Here is an 18612-nt window from a genome sequence, read left to right as displayed (position 1 = left end):
GTTGTACAGGGGCTCCAGCTCGATGCCTAAAGATTCAATCTTTTTTCGAGGTGCTGATACCATCTTGATTTATAGGAGTCTTTGAGCAAATCAGCGAGCAGACTTGATGGAGGGCAGCGAAAGTGGCAGCGTAACCAGTACTTTATTGAGGTGGACCATGCCCAATATTCCAGTGTGTGTATGCCTATTTCTGCACACATTGTTTCATATTTGATCACAGCTGGGAGTCCAAGAATACGTCTCAAAAAGCTGGAATGAATTTTTTTTTTTTAAATCACTGTTATATGCTTGGACCCATAGCGGGATTCCATAAAGTAACTGGGATTGCACTTTTGTTTGAAATATCTGAATGGCCGCAGGAATAAATTGATTACCTATCTGATAATAAAAACGGGCAACTGCTGATGAGGTGCACTTTGCCTGTTTTATGGCATTTGTGCGATGGGTTACCCACCCTAAATTGCTCTGGAATAAGATTCCCAGATACCTATGGATTTTCACTTGTTGGATTTCTTGCCCTCTTATTTTCCATTTCTCTAATTTCCAACCATTCGGCATAACGCTTTTAAAAAAGACAATGTTATGCCCTGCAGGTGCTGATGGACGCTTCATCACCCCCTGACTATCAAATATGTTGGCTAGAGGGCAAAAAAATTGGTTACTCCTTATATATCTTGACTTTACACAGCTTGTTTAAATTCTGGCTGGCCTTTTCAGGACCATGGAGAGCTCCCAGTAAGTTGGCTGTTGCTCCCTGCACATTCTAAATCACAAAGGGATGTTGCTTCAGCCAAGATCTCAAGTTATCAAAAGCAATGCCTGTTCGGCAATTGGCAGCACCATACTGACAGAGCTGACGGTGGTCTTTGCCCAGTTCCAGAACCACTGGCTTCTGTGTGGCAGGGAAGACACCACTGGGTATTCATACTCAGAGGAAGGCAAAGGGACCATGTTCCTGAGGTTGGGAGGAGACATTAAAGATTCCCTACTTTGTGGGGCACCCTGTATCTCTTCCTCATTGGCAACTTTCCAACAGGAAGTGGGGTTCTGGGGTTTGCCACTCTCATTTATCAGTTGGGATGCCAAGTCTGAGATATGGTGACTTACCCAACACCATATGATGTGTCAATGATAGAGGTGGGACTTGGATTTAAGTTTCCTCCATATCCATTGTGACTGTTTTCTGAGCGGACTTATGTTAGGCACCTTGACCCATTCTCACCAATCCTCATTTCTTTCTCACCTTTTCTCAGGTTTATTGCTCCTTGGCACAGCAAGGCTTCTGCTATGACCACAACACCAGCCTTCTCTCCCGACAGTGAGGACATTCTCTTAGAAGACCCACCCCGGGTGCCCTCCCTTCTGTGCATGCCCTTCACCCAGGACCATCATGGGAAGTGTCAGTAGCCTCATCTCAGGCCACAGCTTCCATAGCAAGCACTGCCGGGCATCCCAGTACAAACTGCGCAAGTCTTCCCATCTGAAGAAGCTGAACAGATACTCAGACGGACTGTTGAAATTTGGCTTCTCTCAGGAAACTGTTCACAATAAGTCCAGCTCCAAGGGCAACAAGAATGAGGACTTTTTTTACATCAAGGTCAACCAGAAGGCTCACCGGACGGACTACACCCCGCTGTCTGGGGGGGAGCTGGGAGGCCAGGCTGGGAGGAGCAGCGTGGACTATGGCACCCCGACGCCACCCAAACTGAAGCCAGTCTCCAACCAGATAGAACTAGTGAGTTGCATGAAACCTGGCCAGTGTATACCAAAAAATCTCACTTGTGCTAACTGAAGAAGAACGCTGCTGGATCAGGCCAAAGGCCTGTTCCGCCCAGCATCGTGTTTTCCACAGTAGCCAACTAAATGTCTTGGGGAAGCCCACAAGTTGGACACAAGGGCAGTCGCTGTCTCCCACAGTTCTCCCCCAAGAACTGGTCATTTAGAGGGGCCCTGCCTCTGAACCAAGGCTCTGACACAGAGAAAGAAAAGATGTCCGTTACCCTGATGTCTTTCTTAGGGGCTTCTGGTTGGCTACTGTGGCAAAAGAGGAAGCTGGACTAAGTGAATTATTGGAGAGATCCAGCCAACCTTTTCTTACATCCTTGTGTAAAGATGTGGTCTGGTTGAGTGGTAGTACAATTTGTGCTTGCAAACACGCACAATCAACCTTCAGATAAGTAGGCCTCAATATGTTCAGATCCAGGACCCATCTTTAATTGCAAAATGCATTTTGGGGGGTGGGGAGTTACCCTATATTTATATGGTGGTGGTGCTGCTGCTGTTGGGACCCATGACCCAGTGCATTGGGGGCTGACCCACCCAGCTGATCAGTGAATTAAGTTAACTAATGGTTGACGACAACACATGGTTGGTTTTATTTATTGATTCATCCTTACCTTTATGTACAGTGGTACCTCGGGTTACAGACACTTCAGGTTACAGACGCTTCAGGTTACAGACTCCGCTAACCCAGAAATAGTACCTCGGGTTAAGAACTTTGCTTCAGGATGAGAACAGAAATCATGCTCTGGCGGCGCAGCGGCAGTGGGAGGCCCCATTAGCTAAAGTGGAACCTCAAGTTAAGAACAGTTTCAAGTTTAAGAATGGACCTCCAGAACGAATTAAGTTCTTAACCGAAGGTACCACTGTAGTGCCTTTCTTCTATTGTGGAATGCAAGGTGGCATAAATATTCTTTCTAGGCTGCCACCCATCCAGCCGCTGACCAGACTCAGACCTGCTTAGTTTCAGCAAACTGTTGACCTTGTGTACCTTAAATCTGTTTTTAAAAACCACCACCACCAAACAGAAGATTTAATCAACTGACATGGTGTCCCGCCATGCCTGCTGGTTTCTGTGCCGGGGCTGATGCCTGCAGTCAGCAGCAAATGGCTATGTTCTGCCTCTTCTCTTAGAATGCTAGGAATTGGTGGAAACTGCAAGTTAGCAGAGCCCTGTTGCCCTCAGGTCCTGCTTTTGGTTTTCCCAAAGGCAGCTGGTTGGCCGTTGTAAGAACAAGATGTTGGACTAAGTGGGCCTTTGGCCAGATCCAGCAGGACTCGAACTATTTTCTCTTGTTCTTCTCTCTTAAAGCACCACCCCCTTCGATCCCCATGCCTGCACTCTTTCCTTCCTCTGTATTGCCCTCTCTCCTTTGTATTGCATCTTTGAGGCTTTCCGTATTGGCTCATTCCTTACCACACTGTTGTAAGAACTTAGGCTAGTTGCTTATCTGGTCCAGGATCCTGTTCTCACAGCAGCCCACCAGATGCCCGTAGGAAATGTGCAAGCAGGATCTGAGCCCGCTCTCCTCCTGTAGCAACTGATATTCACAAGCATTGCTGCCAAAAACTGCATCCTTTGCCTTCCCCACCTCCATTCTGCCTTTTGCTGAGGGACTGCCTTTCTCACCCCTTCCCGTACACTCCACATCTCTTCTCTTACTCCTCTCCTGTTCCTCTTCCTTTTTATTGGCTGCTCTTTTGTAGCTCCCCCTCTCCTTGCCCCTCCACTGTCTTTCATCCTGCAACTGAGGACTGGATCCACTACCAGATCCCTGGTGCCCACAAGAACAACACCAGCAGCAGGCAGGGCAGCTCACAGCCATTCCTTGCCAGCCTTGCAGCTCCTTTCCGGGAAGAAGACAGCCAGACTGAGCCCCTCCTCCAGCTAACCCTGTGCCTTTAAAAGGTAAAGGGGACCCCTGACCATTAGGTCCAGTCGTGGCTGACTCTGGGGTTGCGGCGCTCATCTCTCTTTATGGGCCGAGGGAGCCGCTTACAGCTTCCGGGTCATGTGGCCAGCATGTCTGAGCCACTTCTGGCGCATCAGAGCAGTGCACGGAAACGCCGTTTACCTTCCCGCCAGAGCAGTACCTATTTATCTACTTGCACTTTAACAAGCTTTCGAACTGCTAGGTTGGCAGGAGCAGGGACCGAGTAATGGGAGCTCACCCCGGCGCGGGGATTCGAACCGCCGACCTATTGACTGGCAAGTCCTAGGCTCTGTGGTTTAACCCACAGTGCCACCCACATCCCTCCTGTGCCTTTAGTGTTTCCCTTAAGATCTGTACAGTGGAAGGGAAGTGCACGCTGTGGGGTTGTCCTGCCTTTACAGTCATACCTCATGTTACATCCTCTTCATGTTACATTCTTTCACTTTACGTCCCGCGGCAACCCGGAAGTACTGGAAAGGGTTACTTCCGGGTTTTGCCGCTCGCGCAGAAGCGCAAAATGACGTCACACACACGCGCAGAAGTTGCGAATTGCAATCCGCGCGTGTGCTGACGCGCTGCTGCGGGTTGTGCGCTTTTCATGTTCGCGAACGGGCCTCCGGAACGGATCCCCTTCGCAACCAGAGGTACCACTGTATTTATTTACAAAAATTCAGATCATTACAGTTCCCAAGTAGAGCTTTGCAGTTGTTTGAATGTAGCATGTAGCATTCAAAGAGGGCTGAGAAACCACAGGTCCAGGGGCCCTTCCACAGCCTTGGAATTCTTCTCAGGTCATGCACCTCAATGGGCCTGCTTTACCCCCCCCCCCCACGTTTTGGCTTATGTGGGACATGCTCTTGAACTTTGATAATGCTTCTATCTTGCCTGGATGGAGAACAGAGAGGTGGGTGCGAGTACCGGTAGAGACTAGTCTAGTACACAAAGGCAAAATTTCACCCACTACTGGCATGTGGCCCTTGGATCATTGCCCAGAAAGGAATGCGGACCTTGATCTGAAAACTATTTTGCACTCCTGATTAAGAGCAATCAAGCAATCAGTAGTGTCATACTGTGCACATTTTATCGAATTCTCCACTACTAAATATTTCGGTTTAACTTCTTTGAGCTATAAGAAAAATAGTTCTTTTCCTCTTGAATGTCATATTTCATTGGAAATGTTTCAGTAAAACAAAGTAAAGTGGAAAAAATAAAAAGGAAACAAAAAAGAAGGAAAATATTTCAGATACAAAGAAGAGAGAGAAAACCAACACGGTATATTCTTTTGAAAAGTTTTCCTTGCTAAATATGTCAAATAAACATGCCACATCAGACCTCCATTGAGCAAATAGTTTTAAGGTGGTTGTCCCATCCCCGTCCCCCCATGACGCCTTTTCTCTGGCATAGGTGAAAAAGGACCAAGTGTTGGAAACTCCTGTACCCCCAGTAAAAAAATTTAATATGCTTTTTATTAGTTTTCTTACACACACACACACACACACACACACACACACACTAAATTAACAAAAATGATAAAATAATAAAAACATACATCCATAAATCCATACGTTCTTTCAAAAGAACTTATGCCACATTATTCTTAATTCCCAATTCCTTATCTTCCCCAATAGGCTTTTGTCTTCCTCAAAGCAGGTTTGTCTTATCTGTTTAATAAACTGCTTCTTTAATCATTTTGCCCTTTCTTCTGTTATCTGAATACTATACTTATAATCCATATTGTGGTTTGTGAAAATTAATCAAAGCATGTCCAGGTTTTAACTTGAGGGCACTTTATAAATTTCTCACTCCTTTTTGAACTTTTGGTTTGGCTGTCTCTGTCACCTTTGCCAGTCCCAGTAATTATCCAGTTTCTTTTTCCCCGCAGGCCACTGACAAGAGTGCTACGAGGCCCACAGCCTTCAAGCCTGTTCTCCCTCGCTCCAGCACAGTCCTCCACTCTTCTCCAGAGCATGGCAACCATGTTCTCCAGAAGCTGCAATCGCAGGAGAAAGCCAAGGATCCGGACGCTAAGCCTGCTCTGTGCTCCGGAGGACTGTCAGACTCAGGACGAAACTCCATGTCTAGCCTCCCCACACACAGTACAGCCAGCAGCTACCAGTTGGACCCCCTTGTCGCTCCCGTGGGACCCATCAGCCGATTTGGGGGCTCTGCCCTGAACATCACTCAGTGCGCCATCCAGCAGGACAGTAACATGATGAGCCTGAAGGCCTTGTCCTTCTCGGATGGGGGCACCAAGATCCTGAACCCTGGCAAAATGTCTGCTGCTCCCCACCCGGGCGAGAAGAACTCCTGCGTCCGCTCGCCCATCTCCACGGAGGAGTCAGCCATCCAGGAGCTGGAGCAGAAGCTTCTGGAGAGGGAGGGGGAGCTTCAGGAGCTGCAGTGCAGCTTTGAGGAGAAGGAGATCACCTCCTGCCAAAGCTACGAGGAAAAGCAGAGGCGCTGCAGGGACGAGATGGAAGGGCTGAAGCAGAAATGCAACAGCAGGCTCAAGCAGGCGTCGCAGAAGAGCCACAGGGCCCAGCAGCTGCTGCAGCTGCAAGTGTTCCAGTTGCAGCAGGAGAAGCAGCAGCTCCGGGAGGAACTGGCCAACCTGATGAAGGAGCAGGACCTCCTGGAGGCCAAGCTGAGGTCCTATGAGAAGGAAAAGACCAACTTTGCCCCAGCGCTGGAGGAGACTCAGTGGGAGGTGAGGCCCAGCTCCATCCTAATAGGGAAAAGCTTGCACCGCGATGGGGTGGGAATGTGTTGTACATGGGTACACAGAGGGAGTAAAGGATGTGTTGCCACCACAAGTCAGGCAAGCGTACTGTCAGATGTCAGTGGTGGTTGCTCGTGAGTAACCAGGCAGGACTCCGACCTGTCTTTAACAGGTTTTATTTTGGTGCAAACACTATTTACAGTGCAGAACCATCAGTTCATGTCTGCCTAAACTGCTAGCAGAATCCGGGAGTGGCTCTTTCCGGGTCCTCCCCCAACATAAGAACTTAGTCACCCCCAGCCGTTTCCTTCCTCCTTCTTTGCGTTTTACTCCTCTGCACAAGGTGGGTGACAGATGAGGCGTGTTTCCCTCCTGGCCGGCTTGACCAGGAGCGGTGCTGAGGCTCCCCGCAGCATCCTCTAGCCCCTTCCCCTCCTTTACCCTGGAGGTGTGGCTTTCCCCATTGCAGGAAGAGGAACTGCTTCACCAGATTTTCAGAAGCTCCCTGTATCCCAACGGCCCTTCTGCCTCCCTTCCCTGTTCCGATGGCAGTCCCCTGACACGTACGTACCAAAATGGTGTTCGCATAAGTTTCATCTAAATGGGCTGGCCTGAGCCAATGAAAGGACCTCTTCCTGTTATGCAGCTACACCCTTTGGTATGTCACAGTCATAAAAAGAATCGTAGGAAACATTGCCAGTTCTTTCGTTGATTCAATATTCATTATCATCATCACCATCACTTTCATTGGGTTGAAACCAACAGGAGTCATGGTTGACTCCCTGAAATTTATGGACATGACTAACTTGGGTCCATTAACTTCAGCGGGTGTCTGAAAGTTTGCTGGTTACTTTTTTGGAATGAAATATTTCTATGTTTATACAGTCATTTAATTGCATTGGAACAAAAATCGGGAGAGCACTAGAGGTTCATAATTCAACGAAGAGCTAGTTGTTTAGCACCATCAGTATGCATGGTGCTTTACAGAGTTTGAGAGGGAAGGTCCCTGCCCCCAGGAGCTTACAAACTTCAACCTAGAAGAGGAGAGAAACAGAGGCAGAGGTTAACAGATAAGCAACATGTGGCAGTGCCCCTTACACATGCTTAGGCTGAGTTATAGCAAGACAGAGAACTAGGCAGTTGTGCCAAAGGCTTCTCCAAACAAGGTTGATTTTAAGGAGGGGTTGAATTAATTAATGTAGCTTCATGTTCTACAAATCCATGACATACCTCAAGAAGTCATATTCAGGCCAAGTTGAAATGAACGAAGCAACTGCATTTTGCCTTCATGTTACAATGCATGAACATGAATCATATTCAGGATTAACAGTCTTTGCTTTCTGAAAAAAGAACCTGAGAACTTCTTGCTGTTCCCACATAATGAAACCAAACACATCATATCATAGTTTAGGAGGCCTTTTCCTTAAAGATCACCTTGTTCTTAAGCAGTCCTACTTGGGGTTAATGTTAGGATTGCTGCATCCAAGTTAAGTTACCCAAATACATTTTGTGCAGTCATGCAAATTTCCCAAGGTGAGAGCTGTAAATGGCAAAGATCTGAAATGGGCGAGGGACCTCAGGCCTGGGGCTGCAGCCTTCCAGTCCCCTCTATTTGGCCCTCAGGCTTTTGCCTGGCTGGAATATGCCTGTGTATTGGGATAATATCTCTTCCTTGCCTGGAAGACAGATGGAGAGCTGCTGTCGGTGGGTGCACAACACATCTAAAAGCACACTTTTCTTTAGAAACCTCCAACTTTTGATTCACTGTACAATAATTTATGCTCCATCTACTTTTTGCACAGTTGCTATGCAGCCCCCCAAGAAGGGAATATGGCCCTTGGGCTGAAAAACCCCAATCTAAAGTTAAATTTCAGGTCTCTTAAGATGCTTTTGTTGAATTGAGAATGCAGGGCTTAGAAGTGCTCAGTGCTTGGAGAATGCAAGGCTTGGAGGACTGAAAAATGCAATGCTTTTAGAGGGTTAGGCTCCAACTGGGAGGGTGGCCTTGGGTCATTAGTTGTCTCTTAGCCCAACCTACCTCAGAGCACTTTTGTGAGGATAAAGAGAAAGGCACTGCAGATGTAGTCCTGAGTTCTCTGACAGAAGGGTGGCATCAAAATGTAATACAGTGGTGCCTCGCAAGACGAAATTAATCCATTCCGCGAGTCTCTTCGTCTTGCGGTTTCTTCGTCTTGCGAAGCACGGCTATTAGCGGCTTAGCGGCTATTAACGGCTTAGCGGCTATTAACGGCTTAGCGGCTTTAAGAAAAAGAAAACAAACTCGCAAGAACTCGCAAGACGTTTCATCTTGCGAAGGAAGCCCATAGGGAAATTCGTCTAGCAAAGTGATGCAAAAACCGAAAAACCCTTTCGTCTTGTGCGTTTTTCGTTTTTGCGAGGCATTCGTCTTGCGGGGCACCACTGTAAACAAATGCTGTAGCATTTTGACGATTCCACACACCCCACGTCACCATCTTAAAAGGTCTAGACAGGACAGCATTCTGTAGTGGCTATTCCAATTATTGACTGCCTTTTACCAGGAGAGTCTAAAATCCAAAGAATATTTGAGTTTTATTTGGAAACGGAATAAACAGCTAATAGAATTAAAATATGGTTTTTCTGCATTGGTGTGATTTTACTTGTATTGTTTGTATCCTTCTACCCCAATTTTACTGATTCTGTTGGCTGAATCATCTCCAGATGAGATTCCCAGAATAAAAAGGGGATTTCAAAAAACAAAAAACCATACCACAGAAAGCTACTGTGCAGCACTGTTGAAATTTTAACCATAGAAAGAACTATGCAGCACTGACTTCAGCTGCCCCTTTAGAGGGGGGGGGGATTAAATAGACTGGGAAAGTGCCTCATTTATCCATTTTCCGCTGCTCGAAATCGTATTAAAAAGCTTGGTGCTTTTTCGAAACGGAGTCTGTCAGCCTAGCCTGCCTCACAGCATCGAGTTCAGTTAGATACACACTGGTGAGGGCCGGCCCTACCATTAGGCAGTTAGGTGCTAAGTCAGGGCAGGAAGCCTTACTCAACTGCAAGGGTCACATTTCCTTCTGGGCAACCTCCCAGCAGGGCGATGGTGGGCGGGGCCTGAGGAAAAAGTAGGCGGAGCAACAAATGTGAATTTTACTTGTGCTCAGGAGACTAGTTTCTACACCCATTCACACAAACCTCTCTCCTTCCCTCATCCAGGCTTACAAGCAGCATTAGAAACCTTGGTTACGGTCACCACAAGAGTGTGTCTAGGCACCTTTTTTCTCCAATGAAATTTGCTCTTCTTCATTTCATTTCTACAACACTTTATATACGTTTTCGAGCACAATTCAAAGAGTTGGTCCTGACCTTTAAAGCCCTAAACGGCCTTGGCCCAGTATACCTGAAGGAGCGTCTCCACCCCCATCGTTCAGTCTGGACACTGAGGTCCAGCTCTGAGGGCCTTCTGGCGGTTCCCTCACTGCGAGAAATGAGGTTATGGAGAAACAGGCAGAGGGCCTTCTCGGTAGTGGCGCCCACCCTGTGAAACGCCCTCCCATCAGATGCCAAGGAAATAAACAACTATATGACATTTAGAAGACATCTGCAGGCATCCCTGTTTAGGGAAGTTTTTAATGACTGATGTTTTAATGTATTTTTAATCTTTTGTTAGAAGCCGCCCAGAGTGGCTGGGGAAACCCAGCCAGATGGGCGGGGTAATAATAATAATAATAATAATAATAATAATAATAATAATAATAATAATTCTATTTTAAAGAAAGAATTTCAAAGCTGTTCACAATACATTAAAATATCAGATAAAGCAATCCAGAATAAAACAAATTCAAGCTTCCAGTAAAATAGTTCAGATCCTTCTCTAAGTGACATTTCATTTTCCCCACATTTGTTTACCTGCTTAATTTCTATAGCTGCCCCATAGCAGAAAGACTCTAGGAGGCCAGTGTGGTGTAGAGGTTAGAGTGTCAGGCTAGGATCATGGAGTTCAGGGTTCAAATCCCCACTCAGTCATGAAGTCACAACCTCTTAGCCAACTTTGCAGGGTCATTGTAGGGATTAACTGGGCAGTAGGATGAACCATGCGCCCCTTGGAGAAAAAAGGTGGGATGTGAATAAGCCTAAAACAATCAATCAGAAACTCAACAGTAAAAAAGAAATAAAAACACTGGAGGCTTCAGGAAACCATGCAATAGTTCAGAAAGCAGGTAGCCATGATGAAATGTCTGCCAAAGCAGTGTTTCTCAACCTGTGGGTCCCCAGATATTGTTGGACTACAACTCCCATCATTCCTAGCCAGCATGACCAGTGGTCAAGGATGATGGGAATTGTAGTCCAACAACATCTGGGGACCCACAGGTTGAGAACCGCTGGCCTAAACAAATAGGCTGGCAGCAAACACTTGACTCAGTGGGTGCTAAATGGATTTTGTCTCCCAGGAGGCTCTACAGACCTTCTTCCATGATTACAACCCAACTTTCCAGGGGCCGCAGGAGGCAAAATTGGGGAGAACAACTAGAATTTACCCTTTTCCAGTAGGCTCGTTTATACACATACTCTTCTCTATCCTCCAGCCAAGCAAGCAAAAGGTGTTATCTGAATTCAAGGATATATTTCAGACAGGCAAAAACACTCTGGATGTGAAGCAAGGCCAGGAAGGGGCAAGTTCTGGGGAGAGGGGGTGTGGCTTGAGAGAGATCTTATAGCCAGCTGCAGAGGCCAGGAGGGCTGCCTTTGGCCTCTGGACCTGAAGTTCCCCACCCTGGTCTAATCTATTCTCATGTATACCATAATCACTGCTTGTCCACACTAAACTTAGTTGTACCATAGCTTTGGCCTCAGGAAGGCTGATTCCTGTATGACACCCTGGCTGTTGTTGTCGTATTTCCCTCCAGGTGTGTCAGAAGTCTGGTGAAATCTCTCTCCTGAAGCAGCAGCTGAAGGAATCCCAGACAGAGCTCAACAGCAAGACCAACGAGGTCCTCAACCTGAAAGCTCAGCTGAAGGACATCCGAGCAAAGATGGAATTGCTAGATATGAAAATCCAGGACCTGGAAGATTCCCTGCGTGCCAAGGCTATGGAGCTGGAGGTGTGCGAGAACGAGCTCCAGCGCAAGAAGAACGAGTCGGAGCTCCTGAGGGAGAAGGTGAACCTGCTGGAGCAGGAGATCGCAGAGCTGCGGACGGAACTCACCATCCTCAGGGAGCAGATGAAGTGTGGGGCGGCCTCCGCGGGCCTGGAGGGGAGCATGACGGAGGAAGCGCAAGCCCTATGGCGGGAAGTGGAGAAGCTGAAGGCTGAGCTGGGAGAGGCTCAGGATAGCAACCAGCAGATGACGGCTGGCTTCCAACAGGAGCGGCAGACCTGGAAGGAGGAGAAAGAGAAAGTCATCCACTACCAGAAGCAGCTGCAGCAGAGCTACCTGCACATGTACAAACGGAACCAGAACCTGGAGAAGATGCTCCAGCAGCTGGCTGCAGGGGAGGATGGCAAAGAGCCTTTAGACCTTGACCTCCATGGAACTGATGTCCCTTATGAGGACATCATTGCCACTGAAATCTGAAGGGTTCTGCATCGTCTTGCCCGCTTTGGAGAGGAGATGCGTCTTTCAACTGGGGGGGAGGAGATTGTGTGTGTACAGTCCAGGAGAACCACCTGTTTTCTTGGTTGAGGTCCTTTGCCTGGCCAAAATGGATCGCCAGCTGTTGTCCTGCCACATGTTAATGGTGTGAGGCACCAACCCCAACCCTGTCATGCCCAATGCATCCTTCTGGGAGTGCTATCCTGACTCAAGCATCCCAGTGAGAAATAAAAAGGGAAGTGGGGGGCGTTACCAGTCGACCATTCTGTCAGGATGGAATCAAAGCAGCAGCTGCTTTCAGTGGAGAATATGCAATAATCTCCATGCCAATTACCACAGGTGGCTGCTTCTTGCCCATGACCCAGATATCAGTTCCCAAGGGCTACTGGAGTGCCAGCCATAGCAAATGCCATTATAGCTCTCCTGCAGCTCTCCTAAACTATGGGATGAGGCATGTTCATGCTCCGCGAGCCTCTCTGTTGCCATGTGAGAAGACATTTTTAGGGGGAAAGTGCAGGATTTGGCCACTTGTTCCTTTGTTAGAGTCCGTCATCACAGGTTGTCAAGAATATCCTGCAAATTCTTATTGACCAGGGATATGTAAGTGGTCAGGGCCGGCCCTACTATTAGGCAATGTGAGGGATCTGCCTCAGGTTGCAGATGCTGGGGGGCAAGGAGTGGTGGAGAGCTGTGTGTGCCAGGCAGCCTGCCCTGCAGCTCCTAAGGTGCCCTGTTGCCCTCAGGTGTGGAAGACACCATAGTTGAAGCAAAATTCAGTTGCCTACCCAGTCAGCTTCTATTCATGGAATACAGAGACAAGAATATATCTTGTCCTTTTCCTTGGAGAGGATAGCAATAGGATTCTGAGATACTTGGGGATCAGATGGAATGTAAGGCATTTATGTGTTTTCTCATCTGGGAGAGAACAACCTTGTTCCACTGGTTGCCTGTGGAGAACCCTCTTTCTCCAGCATACTTCTCCTGTCCAAAGTAATGGGCTAGTGTTCTAGGCTACTAGAAGCCATAAACTGGCAAATCAGCCACCAGATCTTCCTTGTCATTGCTTGGCATTGCCTCTTCCATGAGCAGGTAAAAGCTGGGAGAGAGGTCTATTTTTATTTAATGTGGGAGTGGGAACCGAAATGGTGTGTGTGTTGAATGGGAATGTTTATATTCAGTTATCGAAAATGTGAATATTTTTATGGAGTTTTTGGGAAGGCTTGTTTTTGGCAAATATCTTGTGTTTACTGTCCGCATAACTTGTCCTCTGTTTTGCCAATAGGGTTCAATCTGCACTATTTCTAACAGTATTACGCCTTTTAAACAGTCATGGTTCTCCCCAGAGAATCTTGGAAGCTGTAGTTAAGGGTGCTGAGAGTTATTAAGAGACTCCTATTCCCCCTGCAGAGCTACCGTTCTCAGAGTGATTTAACAATCAACCCTTCTTCCTGGTGAACTCCCGTAATTATAACTCTTTGAGGGGAATAGGGCGTCTCCAAACAACTCTGATCACCCATAACATACTAAAGTTTCCATGATTCTTTGGAGGAAGCTATGCTTGATTAAAATGGGATAATGCAGCTTTAAATGAAGGGTGCAGGTGTGACCTTCAAAGGGTATTTTGAACCCACAGGAAACCACCCCCTTCCTTTATTGAGACACCCCAGGAGCTGTGAAATGCAGATGGAATAGGACGGAGGAAGGACTAGGCCAGAGTGGTACAGCAAAGTGGAGTTCTTAAAGTAGTAATTCTGGAACACAGACAGTTGGATCAAAAGGTTTAAAACTCTCTTCTTCTCAGGGGCAAAAGAACTGACCAGTTAACAATCCAAAGCAGCACCTGTTCCAGACAGGCGCTTGTAAGTTCTCTGCCTTTGTATGGAGCTCGTCCCAAGAGAGCCCCAAACCAACAAACTACAAGCTAGCAGAGAACCTGCTTCTGCCCCACTGGCTGTGGAAAGAGCCTGCCGGTTGCCAGGGCGACACAGGGCAGACTGTATCTCAGTTCACCTATTCTTTTATAAAAGGGCAAACTAGGTAGGCTACCTTTTAAATGTGAACTCAGTTGAATTCCACCTCCATCCCTAGTTGCTGCTGTGAAATGTACAGCAAACTTCTTGCAGGTGGCATGGTATGTTCCACCTCGTTCGACTTTCTGGGGGAATAGAAAGGATGGGGAAAACCTCCGCAGGTTACTCCCAGCTTGCAGTGGGGATTAAAAGCATCACTCTTGGGCTTGTGAACACGAAGCCCTGACAGTGTTACCGTCCCCTCTTCTCTGCCTGCCTCCCAGCCAGCTAATTGGGTTTATGCACATATGTTTCTGATTAGCAGAATTTGCATTGTTAATTGCAGTCTCAAAACCAGCCTGCTCCCTGGTGAACCGCCAGTGATCCCACGGGGTTAATTACCTCTGAGTAGGAGGGGCTTGGTGTAGCCTACTTGCCATATCCTGCTGATCCGATCAACTTTCCCCAGTGCCCGCCTGCTGTCTTTCTCCTCCCCTCCATCTACCTCACCTAAGGGCAGGGGACCAGCTGTTGGCAGACATCATTAAACTGGCAGCCTCTTTTCCTACTTAAGCCTCAAAGGCATCTTTTGTAAGAGGGCAGAACACCTCCGGTACAATTTTGCATTTGCCCCAAAGGCTTAGCTCAGCTCCTCCAGATGACCTGTTTATTGAGCATCCCGTCATGATTTTTGCCTAAACAGAAGTTAGGCTATGTCTGGTCTTCATTCGAACATTCATTCTGATTTCTTTGCCAGGAGATTATATGACGATTAGCATTGGTCCTTAATTCATCCTGATTTGGTGGTAATAATTGTTTGTTCATCCCACATTTGCCAGTGCATCTCCCCATCACTTTCCCAACTACAAAAAGTCAGTTTTGGGAGGTGGGTGGGTGTTTAAGTAGATGTGTTACACTCGGGCGACTGAGTGCTTTAATCAACTTTAATTGTGCAATCCTAAATTTCAGTTGTGCTCCTGCAGAATACTGACAGTGTGGAGGTGGCCTGTGTTTGGATCACCTGGTGCAATTTATTTTTTTTCTAAAAGTGTAGTGCCTGTAGTTTTTTCCTTCCATAAGTAATGGAACGAGGGATTAACTATAAAAGAGGCAGCGGGTGTTCCCTTCACATATTTCCCGTTACCCCTTGCTCCCCTAGCTTTTGGTCACAGCACATTAAGATCTTTGGCCACACCGACAGTTTAGGAAACTTAGCAGGTGGCTTAAAGAAGCCTTGTTTGTCTGCTTCCATGCTCCACCGCATCTACAAGCAGAAACTTCCAAAAGAGAGCAATAATTTGTCATGTAAAAGAATTGGATCTCACCAGTTCCCTTCCTTGTCCCCCATCCGCACCAGTGGTTTGAGCTGATTGTGTACAAATATTTTGAAGTCTTCTTGAGAACACATTCATTCCCACAGTCTCACTGCCAATGGGGATGATGATTTGAGCATTTCAAATCTGAATGGTGATTATGTGTTTTTAATATTGAAAGCAGCAATGACATCAACTCTACTGGTGCTTTAAAATAAACACATGACCCTAACTGTGCGGCCAGGTAAATTAGTCGTTGTGGTCTTCGTATCGGAGAACACAAAAAACAATGACAGGAGTTTGCAGCAGGTTATTATTATAATATATTTTTACCCTTCTTTCTTTGATCATGATTTCCATTTTCTTTTGAGACATTGGGCTCCCTTCCCTGACCTTGAGTTTTTATGAGTTGACATTTTTTTGTGTTTGGGTGCCACAGTAAACTATGGTTTATTGTGGTGGGAATGAGACACACTGAGTCTTAGAAAGGAGATTGGAAGGCTTTTTTCCCTTCTGTTTTTAATTGACTACAACTTGGTGCATTATCCAAACCTGAGAACCCATTGTTAATCTCAACAATGATTTGTTTTGAACAGGTCGACTTAAAGCCATGATTTATTAAAATGCTCTGCTCCAAACATGCCCTCATCTGCTCCCTAACCATGTTGACTTTTAACAAGCATGTATTTGGAACTCTGCAGAGGAAAAGAGGCTGAAGAAATTTTTAATAGCGAATCAACTTGAATCCACTCTTTTCTGCCACTTCTCCATTCAAATGGAAATCACTTCTGAGTACACATGTGTAGGGTTGTACAGTGGTGCCTCGCAAGACGAAATTAATTCGTTCCGCGAGTTTTTTCATCTTGTGATTCTTTCGTCTTGCGAAGCACGGACTTTGGAAAAGCTTCAGAAATCACCAAAGTCTTCAAAAACCTCAAAAAAGGCTACCACACCGCGTGCTATGAGTTGCTCCTCGAAGTGAATGCACGGTTTTAAGAAAAAGGAAACAAACTTGCAAGACAAAGGAAACAAACTTGCAGGACGTTTTCATCTTGCGAAGCAAGCCCATAGGGAAATCCGTCTTGCGAAGCAACTCAAAAAACGAAAAACTCTTTCGTCTTGCGAGTTTTTCGTCTTACGAGGCATTCGTCTTGCGAGGTACCACTGTATTGTTTATCTTCTCCCTCTACCACCCTGGCTGCTTTTTCTTTTTGTAAAGAAAATCACCCATCAGGGTTTAGTTATACACATCTTCAAATAATGCTTAGTTAGAACTTCAGCTGGTAACTATAGCATTCTTTGTAGCACCTGTAACTAGCAGAAACAGCCTTGCAAAGCCGGTGGTGGTTTCTAGCTGCCTTGAAGATCATTCGCAGGAAAACATCCTGACTGGGAACAAGTCCACAGCTATGCCATCTCCCCAGTTCTTCCCACTTCCTTGTTATTAAAGGATGAGGCCGCAGTCTGTTGTATTCCTTCTGTTCCTATTTGCTTTCCAAAATCAGGATTCATGTCATTAAGAATTGCAAGGAGTCCATAGGAAATTACTTTTCTCCTGTCTATAAAAAATTGTTGGACTCCAGCTTACCTCTGATCATTTTCAAATCCCCCTCAATACGGATTAGAGCCTTCTGGTTTTAAAATTAGCACCTAAGAGCTTCATGTAATTTTAAGAATGAGAGGTGGGGAGAGATGCCAGAAAGCTGTCATTGGCCACATATATGGTACAAAATATTTTTTATATATATTGTATTTTTATTAGTTTTCAAATACAAAAACAAATTTATACATTCTATACATCTTAATTACATCTTACTTCTCTTTTTTGACTTCCCTCAATTTGTCTGCTATTCCTTCCTATTGTTACTTTTTACACATTTCTGCCCTTTTAACCCTTTCCCCTCACAGAGCTTCCTTAAAGCTTACAAACGTAATTTTATTATCACTCAGTTTTTGCATATATTGGATAAACTTTTCCCAATCTTCTGTAAATCTTTGATCTCATCGATTCCGGATCCTTCCTGTCATTCTGTCCAGTTCTGCATAATCCATCATTTTAGTTCTCCATTCTTCTATCGTAGGTAATTCTTCCTGTTTTCATTTCTGGGCCATCAATATTCTTGCTGCTGTCACTGCATATAAAAATAACTTCTTTTCTTTCTTATTTATCTCATTACCCGTAATGCCTAGTAAAAATGCTTCTGGTTTCTTAACAAATGTATATTTCAACATTTTCTTTCATTATAAATCATTTCCCAAAAGCATTTTACCTTCTTACATTCCCACCACATATATGGTACAAAATAGATGTGGATAGTCAATTTGAGCATGGTGTCCCTCCACACTCACATTGCATATGTGCTTAACCTGTAATGTGTGAAGCAGACCTTAATTTGCAAGTGATTTCTAGAGCTCTGCATTTTAGCAGTGTACGAGGCCTTGAATTAGAAGGCTGAACACAATGGCCTTCCTCTTTTCCTGAAGTCTTGAGACAATTCAGGCTCCCAACCCTGTGTTCATAAACATTTCATAAACATTATGCTAGAGAGGACCCGTGACAGGGAGAACTTAATCCTTTCTCCACCCACTAACTTTCTGTGCAAATATTTCCCAAACTCCTAGCCCCCGCATTGCTTTTCACGCACACACAGCTGTACTCCAAGACTCAAAGTGTGCCACCCTCCCACAACTGCAATGCATTGATAAACACACAGGTATTTGTTGAGAAAATGCTGTAGTGACCCAAATATAACCACACACACTCCCCCTCCCCCCAAAAACTCCCCACCCTGGATTGTATGAAGGCTGTATTTGGGTCAATATGCTATGTCACCCTGCCCTAAGTTGAAAATAAGCCCTTATACATTCCTGCTGAAGAACCCAGATTGCATGCAAGGATGGTCCCTCTCTCCACAGGGCTAAATTTATATCTGAATCCACTGGGTGGTTTACTACTGAAATCAGGGCCGTCTTTAGCAGATGCAGCGCTGGGGTGCAAATATCCGCCCAGCGCCACCCAAATTACCACAGATAGTGTTGGGGTGGCCATACCTGCACACTGCCAGCCATCTGAGGGGGGTGCAACTCTCCCCCATGCCACTGCGGGAGAGTGATCCCCACAGAGGTTTGGGAGTGAAGTAGCACCCCTCCCAAGCCTCCTCGGGAGGAGAGCGATCCCCGCAGAGGCTTGGGAGGGAAGCTGCATGCCCGCCAGCCTTATGGTTGGCGGGGTGCAGCTGGCTGGCGTGCAGGGAAAGGGGAGGCCACCAGCAAAGCCGC

The 18612-nt window shown here is 46.2% G+C and overlaps 1 protein-coding gene and 1 long non-coding RNA gene across 3 annotated transcripts in view; one reads left to right on the top strand and one right to left on the bottom strand.

Annotated features, from left to right (window-relative positions):
• LZTS1 (leucine zipper tumor suppressor 1) overlaps positions 1-15582 on the top strand; it is a 46436-nt gene extending 30854 nt beyond the window's left edge. For both annotated transcript variants that reach the window (XM_081843295.1, XM_081843296.1), the window contains exons 2-4: positions 1254-1735; positions 5596-6420; positions 11325-15582. In XM_081843295.1, coding sequence (XP_081699421.1) covers positions 1391-1735; positions 5596-6420; positions 11325-11993 — 1839 coding nt within the window. In that variant the 5' untranslated portion in view covers positions 1254-1390 and the 3' untranslated portion in view covers positions 11994-15582. The remainder of the gene's footprint in view (positions 1-1253; positions 1736-5595; positions 6421-11324) is intronic.
• A 387-nt stretch (positions 15583-15969) lies between these two features.
• Positions 15970-17499, bottom strand: LOC309331318. The gene is made up of 2 exons (XR_014151815.1): positions 16496-17499; positions 15970-16121 (listed from the first exon to the last, which is right to left on the bottom strand). It is a non-coding gene; the product is annotated as an uncharacterized lncRNA (long non-coding RNA).
• Positions 17500-18612: the final 1113 nt, after the last annotated feature.

The sequence above is a fragment of the Podarcis erhardii genome (assembly GCF_964252035.2).
Source record: "Podarcis erhardii genome assembly, chromosome: 16".
NCBI classification, from domain to species: Eukaryota; Metazoa; Chordata; class Lepidosauria; order Squamata; family Lacertidae; genus Podarcis; species Podarcis erhardii.
This window is presented reverse-complemented; position numbering and strand designations above follow the sequence as displayed.